Source organism: Haliotis asinina, chromosome 13 (assembly GCF_037392515.1).
Source record: "Haliotis asinina isolate JCU_RB_2024 chromosome 13, JCU_Hal_asi_v2, whole genome shotgun sequence".
Taxonomy (NCBI): domain Eukaryota; kingdom Metazoa; phylum Mollusca; class Gastropoda; order Lepetellida; family Haliotidae; genus Haliotis; species Haliotis asinina.
In genome coordinates, this window is record NC_090292.1 from 4,726,365 (window position 1) to 4,734,726 (window position 8,362).

The 8,362-nt window shown below is 41.9% G+C and overlaps 1 protein-coding gene across 1 annotated transcript in view; it reads left to right on the forward strand.

Annotated features, from left to right (window-relative positions):
• LOC137259288 (protogenin-like) overlaps positions 1–8,156 on the forward strand; it is a 79,143-nt gene extending 70,987 nt beyond the window's left edge. Inside the window, exons 16-21 of the mRNA XM_067796922.1 lie at positions 452–616; positions 1,976–2,110; positions 2,736–2,838; positions 3,927–4,029; positions 5,960–6,094; positions 6,512–8,156. Coding sequence (XP_067653023.1) covers positions 452–616; positions 1,976–2,110; positions 2,736–2,838; positions 3,927–4,029; positions 5,960–6,094; positions 6,512–6,670 — 800 coding nt within the window. The 3' untranslated portion in view covers positions 6,671–8,156. The remainder of the gene's footprint in view (positions 1–451; positions 617–1,975; positions 2,111–2,735; positions 2,839–3,926; positions 4,030–5,959; positions 6,095–6,511) is intronic.
• Positions 8,157–8,362: the final 206 nt, after the last annotated feature.

The following is an 8,362-nucleotide window of genomic DNA, read 5'->3' on the forward strand; positions in this document are numbered from 1 at the left end:
TTTTACACTATACACATCCATGAAAGGTTTGATGTCCAGATTGTATGTACATGTGTTAAAGTGTTTCCTGGTGAAGATGTATAGCCACCCACTCTTGGAAATCATGAGACATCATAGAGGAGATTCTTGTACTCTTTGTTTGATGGTGCTGGTTTAGAGCTGCCAAGAGGCTTTAGAGGGATTATTCGAAATGTCACTGAAAGATCTTGCCCCTGATTTCTCGAAACAAACTTGAATCTGAGTTTTGACTAAAGTTTGAGCTTTTTCAATCAATATTGAACTTAAATTGAACCATGTAAGTATTTTGGGTAGAAGTTTTTGGACTTGTTTATTTTCAAAATGCAGCTAAGTTTAAAATTTAACTTTTTCAAATTTGTTAAACTGAAACTTAAAACTTAAGTTTGTTTCGAGAAATCAAAGCCTGAACCAAACTCACTCACTGGTGTTTTAGTGCCTTCTCCTCCGGAGAATGTTGAGGCAGTAGTCATCTCCCCTGGTGAGGTGCAGCTGCAGTGGAAGCCACCTCATCATCCCAACGGCAACATCAAGGGCCATGTCATCTCCTACAATATTGAAGTGATTCAACACCCACCATGGACAGAACTGTACCAGGCCGGTAAGTAGCATGACTCACGTTTTATGAATCAATGCTCTCTTGGTTGGTTGACATATTATTGTATCCCAATTGTGTAGCTCGATGCTCATGCTGTTGATCACTGGCTTGTCATTCCCAGTCTTGATTTTTTTACAGACTGATGAAATACAGCTGGAATATTGCTGATTGTGGTATAAACCTAAACTCATTCACTCACTCACTCCATGTTACAGGGCTATGCAAGTTGTGTATCCATGTTACAGGGCTGTGAGGGTTGTGTATCCACGTTACAGGGCTGTGAGGGTTGTGTATCCATGTTACAGGGCTGTGTGAGTCGTATATCCATGTTAAAGGGCAATTAGAGTTGTATATCTGTTACAGGGCAGTAAGAACTAAGATCAATGTCGCAGGGCAGTGAGTTGTGTATCCATGTTACAGGGCTGTAAGAATTGTGTATCCATGTTACAGGGCTGTAAGAATTGTGTATCCATGTCACAGGGCAATGAGTTGTGTATCCATGTCACAGGGCAATTAGATGTGTATCCATGTCACAGGGCTATAAGTTGTGTATCTATGTTACAGGGCTGCAAGAGTTGGGTACCCATGTTACAGGGCAATATTAACTGTGTATCCATGTTACAGGGTGAAGAGTTGCATGTCCATTTTACAAGGCAGTAAGAGTTAGGTGTTCATGACACAGTGCTTTAAGAGTTGTACATCCATGTTAGAGGGTTGCAAGTGTTGTGCATCTGTTACAGATCCATAGGAACTGTGTATCCATGTTACAGGGCAATAGGAACTTTGTATCCACATTGCAGGGCAATAGGAGTTGCGTAGCCATGTTAGAGGGCTGCAAGTGTTGTGCATCTGTTACAGATCCATAGGAACTGTGTATCCATGTTACAGGGCAATAGGAACTTTGTATCCACATTGCAGGGCAATAGGAGTTGCGTAGCCATGTTAGAGGGCTGCAAGTGTTGTGCATCTGTTACAGATCCATAGGAACTGTGTATCCATGTTACAGGGCAATAGGAACTTTGTATCCACATTGCAGGGCAATAGGAGTTGCGTAGCCATGTTAGAGGCTTGCAAGTGTTGTGCATCTGTTACAGATCCATAGGAACTGTGTATCCATGTTACAGGGCAACAGGAACTTTGTATCCACATTGCAGGGCAATAAGAGTTGCGTAGCCATGTTAGAGGGCTGCAAGTGTTGTGCATCTGTTACAGATCCATAGGAACTGTGTATCCATGTTACAGGGCAATAGGAACTTTGTATCCACATTGCAGGGCAATAAGAGTTGCGTAGCCATGTTAGAGGGCTGCAAGAATTGAGTATCCATGCTACAGATATATAAGAACTGTGTATCCATGTTACAGGGCAGGACACTTCTGCGGTGGTGCAGAACCTAACTGCACGGACATACTATTTCCGTGTACAAGCATGTAACGGGGCAGGCAAGGGCATGCCGTCCACCAAGCTCATTGTGCACATGGAGAACTTCAACCCAACAGGTAGTTAGGAATGTGACGATGCTTTGAACTATTGATGGGTCTCAGTAGTTGTTTCCCGTTCAATACTCATACCTACAGGTAGCAGACATGGAGCTCAAGAATAAACTCTTTGTTGCTATTAAGCTATAAGAAATTGATACTCATTTCACTGTCCTCTGCTGCTTGCTTGAGTATTGCTGAAAGCAGTGCAAGACCTTATTCTCTCAGTCACTCTGTAGGACTCAGCTATTCTGACTGTGCCATGAGAATATATGTGTTTCTGACTCCTCCTGAATATTGCTGGAATAGTCTTAAAGCGGCATAAAACTAAACTGATTCACTCACACGAAAAGCTTTACTGGGACTTTAATGTTGTGACACTGATCAAGCAGCTAAGCCAGATCCATTGAGAAATGTTTAGAAACGGTTGTTTCAGTAAATTTTGCAAGTGGTTTTGGGGACTAATTATTTTGCCCCCTGATCAAGGTTCTCATTGTCAGGCCACAGATAACACTGTGCAACTTGAGCTGCCAGACGGAGGTAGCATTTAGACAACATGTTTCCAGAATATTTAAGTGTGTGATTGTTCTGTGTCCACGGCATCACCAACAAACCATATCTAACATGATGTGATCTGACATTGCAGAACATCAGACCCTCTCGGATCAGCAGCTTGGAATCCTGGGTGGAGTGGGGATCGGCCTCACCAGCATCATCGTCACCATCATTTTCATCTTCTGCAAACAGAGGTGACACTGACAACACCATCGTCAGGGTATCTGTAGGGTTTTGTAGAGCCAGTATTGAGCAGTCTTCATGTTTTAGTATTGACGTCAGAGTTGACTGGCGAATGTTTGCACATACTGAGTTAATAGAAGGCATTGATGAAACCTCAATTGACTGTAATGAACCCTGCTTAAATCTTTGGCTTATACTTATTAGCCAGTGACTGATCCAGATTAAGTCTGTGTCTGATATGGATCAAATCTGTGTCTGATATGTATCAAGTCTGTGTCTGATCCAGATCAAGTCTGTGTCTGATATGTATCAAGTCTGTGTCTGATCCAGATCAAGTCTGTGTCTGATATGGATCAAGTCTGTGTCTGATCCAGATTAAGTCTGTGTCTGATATGGATCAAGTCTGTGTCTGATATGGATCAAGTCTGTGTCTGATCCAGATCAAGTCTGTGTCTGATAAGGATCAAGTCTGTGTCTGATCCAGATCAAGTCTGTGTCTGATATGGATCAAGTCTGTGTCTGATCCTGATTAAGTCTGTGTCTATTCTGTATGAAGTCTGACCCTTATCTTCAGTTATTGATCATGCTGCCACACTGCTTGCATGTCACAGTACCAGGATGGTGTAAAGTTTTGCTGATAAGTCAATCAGTGCTTAGTCTGGTCCAGACGTGACCATTTGCAGACTCACAATACGCTTAGAGTGTTGCTGAGTGTAGCAGCGAATAGTATCGAAACAAAGACTACCTACAGCACCTAACTTCTTCCCCTTGCCTAGTGTATGCTCCTGTTAGGCACTACTTTGAACCTTAGGGACCATTCATTATTTATGGCTAGGATGTGATGATGAGCTCTGTAAAGAAGAATGTACAATGAGAATGAGAATGATACCCTTAAAATTTATGTACATTTATGACGCCCCACTGCAAGTCATGTACAAAATCAGTGATGCCCAACTCCAATTTTGAAGCTTAATTTTATGTGTGCAAATTTCATAACCACCCCTGGGTTTAAAGTGATCATCATCCAGGCCCCCAGCCACAGATAATAATCCCTGAGCCAAGCATGACCTTGACCTAATGCTCCATGGTGTCTCTCCAGGCACTTTCATAGACATCATGTCTTGGCTGCGGAGCATCATGGCGTGCAGACCATTGCTGTAGAGGCTGGAACTCCCACTGCAACAACAACCTGTGTATGCAAGGTGCGTAATAATAAAAATAATAATTATAATATGATTACCTCCTGCACTCATGCCGCACATCAGGAGAGTGCCGAGGTTCTCTATCCGAGAACACATCCCTTCTGACACTCTGGGTAATGCAGAGGGCTGCAGTGTTAGGAGTTTACATATTCTCCAAAAAGTTCTTTGTGGGTTTGACTAGGTAGCGTTTCTTGGGAGAAGTCCCTGTGACTATCTGGGCTGCTTGTGGAAGAGGCAAGGGCCCTGAGCTAAGATGAGCCAGGATTGCCCAAACCCTCTCTGCTGCATGTTTATCATAATCTGTAAAACATAATGTGGATTCTTATACAGTGGAAACTGTCTAAAGCGGCACTCATTGGGACAAAGAAATAATCAGGCTTAAGCAGAGTACTAGGTTGTAGAGCTGATACTGTTTCCTGTAACTTGAACCAGTTTTGTCACTCTTATAAACATTGTTGTATCTTGAGGTTCTCTCAGTTACAGCACACACTGATTCAACTCAATAATTACATGTAGAAATAAGTATACCCATACTGAACTAGCTAATATTAACTTGTTTTTGTCGGTAACCATATAGTTCCAACACAGGATTAATTGGTGACGATATACATCCTCCTCACTCCTTGCCATGCACTGGATTAGACAGCAAAATTACTACAAAACACATATTTGGGAGTCTCATTTCATACCGAGATCCAAAAGTGCTGGATTGCAAAATTTTCAAATGATGATAAATGTACAAGCCGCGGAGGGGACTGAGATTTTATGCCAGTGTTGGTAAGTTGCCAGATTGAACAGCTGCCATTTTTTAGCTAACTCCACACCAAAGTGTGCTCAAAGCATGAACAGAGTTCATACATATGATATATTTACAATCCATTGACCACTTCGTTCATGGTCATCATCATCGTCATCATCATCGTCATCATCATGGATGTATGTGACAATTTGGGTTAGAATTGGCCCTCAGTATCCCAAGCTTGTGGGAAGAGATCCTTTGGTCAGGCTCACAAACATTACTATGGCAGTATTTCAAGCAACATTACGATCAAAACAACATGAAAACATCAGCAGCAGCAGCAACATCAACATCATCATCATCATCAATGATATCTCTGAAAATTCAGGTTAGAATTGGTCTTCAGTATCCAGTGCTTGTCGGAAGAGACGACTAACGGGATCTTTTGCCGTGGAAACATCTCAGACAATGTGGTCGAAACAATATACAAAAATAGTCATCATCTCAAAGATCATCACAGTTATTATTTTCACAAAATGTTGCCTCACATGCAGCATTAGTAGCATCAGAAACAGCTATAGACAGTGTCACAGACAACGCTGTCAAAAATATTACAAAAGTATTTATCAAAAACATCAACGCAAACTAGAAATAACTGAAGAACATCATCAAAGAGAGTGTCTTCAAAAACAAATTTGTCGCAAACAATATCATCATCATCACAAATAATCAGACTTATTCCATCACCACGACTAACTGGTGGTTAATGGCCGTGCTGATTTTCCTAGACAGGAACAGGTTTTGTGCATGCTATGTATTCTGAATTAAAGCTCATCGGACCAAATAGACTGTCGAAATTTAAAGTTTGTCTTGTAAAATTTTTAGATAACATACTCCGTTCATGTAAGTGAATTCATCATATTGTAAAATTCTGTATTTTGAATTGACCATTATACTTAGACTGGACAATTACTGAAAATGATTTTTGTGAATAGACTGACAATAAATACATGTCTCAGGTTCATTAAGTTATTTGTGATAACTGAAAATTGAGTAATTTTCATAAAATTGTCTGATCTGGTTAAATCTTTTGGGCTGGTTAAACTTTTTGAAGATACCAGCCTTAATTTCTAGCTGGGTTATTGACTTATTTCATACACTACTGAATTGAATACTTTTTCATATTGTTAGAGAGAAAAAGTTCCACCCAAAACAGTGCCGGAACAAGTGCACATTGCTAAGGAATTGGCAGATACAAGTAACACAGATCCACACATAGCGGCCATTGTTGGGGGACGTGTCTACAGTGATGGGTGTAATACTCAGGTAGGTAAACAAGCAACCATTGTTGGGGCACGTGTCTACAGTGATGGGTGTAATACTCAGGGTAAGTAACCGAGCAACCATTGTCTATTAGGGGACGTGTCTACAGTGATGAATGTAATACTAGGGTGTGTATCCCAGGAGCGTGTTAGTTGTTTCTCCAAGCAAGCATACTTTTGTTGCCGGTGGTTTCTTGTTATAGGAATTCCCACTATTTTCACATGTCTGTTTTCCTGGTATCGAAAGGGATTGCAACGAAATTGGCCTCATGTTGTTGGGTGAATGAATAGATTAGTCCATATTATGATAACCTTGTAATATTTGGAGTCAGGGGCCCAATACTGGTTGGCCCCCTGAAAGGACATCAGAAATGAAGGTGTAATTTTACTAAACTACTGTTCAAACTACTCTCATCTCCAGGCTGAAGAGCTTCTGGCGTTGCTGGCTCCACGAGATGGAAGCTACTCCACGGGAAGCGACAGCCGTTCAACATCAACTGATGGCACAAAGGAGATGTCAGACGCTACAGCGACCACAGATGACATCACAACACAGCTGACCCACGACACAGCGTGTTAACCTTTGACCTTGACCCAGCTCTTTGCTACCTCACTGTATAGAGATGACAGAACCGCAATGGCTAATGTTGCCATCCCTTATCCGGCAGCCGGTTAATTGTCGTCAGTTATTCACTCATACCACTCCCTGGCATCATCTAGGAACTTTTGCCATGGTAACAAGTGAAGACACTGATGTCTCTGTGTCGGTGCCTCAATGTTGTTTAACATTAACATGGCTGAAGATCTACCTTCCAAGGGAAGTAACTCTGTAATGAATAGAAACTATCTATCAAAGGTGTTTACACTTGATGGTATCAAGCTGTCTTCTCAAATAGGAGATTTCTATTGCAAACCGTTCAGTCAAACAAGGGAAATAATTGGTGTTAAATACAACAAGGGAAGTAACTCTTGTTGAGATTTTGGGATGTGTGTCATCTGTTGGAGTTCTACCATATCAACAGTTAAATTATTCAGGTGCCAGAAAAGAAATATTAGCCCGAATATATTTTGAAGCCAACGTATCTTTTCCTGTTTAACTGGTGTTTGAAACTACAGATGATATTAAGAAAGACTAGTCGAAAAGATGCTTCAACAACATTGAGAGACCGATGTGTGTAGTTCTTACCTCACTTCAAGTTTTCTTTATAATCAGGAATCGTAACTGTGTCTTGGGCATGAACACTACATCCCGGCCATTGGCGGGAATCTACCTCGAGCGAGACTCCCACACTGACTCACGCGGTCTGACTCGGACAGAAACTGGACAGACTACAAATCGACAGACCTAAAGTGACTGGACATGTGGAATTCGAATGGAATACTGTGAGATTTACACTGAGATGGCGAACCATCAGGGTTCAGGTGAGCTTTGTTCTCAATCAGAATTCTGTGATTTCTGTTGGGGTTTGAATGGAATTCTGCTTTGGATTCTGCTGAAGATTCCAATGACGTCTCGATAGATTCATATGGAGTATTTGAACACCCTGAGTAGATACAGTGAGCTGCAAGAGAGTGTTGGCATGAGGGAAATGCTCACTGATGTTGAATGGACCACGAATCTCCAGTGTTGGTGCAGGATCGTGATTAGTGATTTGTGGTTTTACTCAATGGAGATTACAGCGCAAAGACAGTGAGTCATTCCCAGTCAGGTCACTATTGCATCCTGTTACATCTGTCACCACACACCCTGTGAAGAGCTGTCATCACAAACCCTGTGAGGAGCTGTTGCTGCAATCGGCCAATCAGAGAGAATGTTCGATGTAGCTCTCCACAATGTCGTTACCTCGTCTGTATTGAAGACACTGTTGCCGTGGTTACCTCTTCTGTGTTGTGGAGACGTTGCCGCATTGTCTCCATAGCTACCTCTAGTGTCCTCAACGGACCAATCAGGATCAAGGAACGTTGTTCCATCTCGGACCTCGGCACAGGAACACGCATGACGATACAGTCATCCAATTCCTGATGTATTTTACCTCTTACCTTGTCCTGGATATAGGAGAGATGACTTTGGGGAGTCGGGTGGGATGGGTTGGGGGTGGGAACAGGGACAAGGGATGGGCAAGGGGGGACAGTTGGTAAGTTTTAGAAACATTTTTACAGTATAGATTCATATAAACTATTGCATTTGAATGTCCTTCAAATTGGTGCGGATCCAGATGAACTCACTCTGGATTTGCTTGGCAAACGAGACAACTCATTTGCCAAATACTTT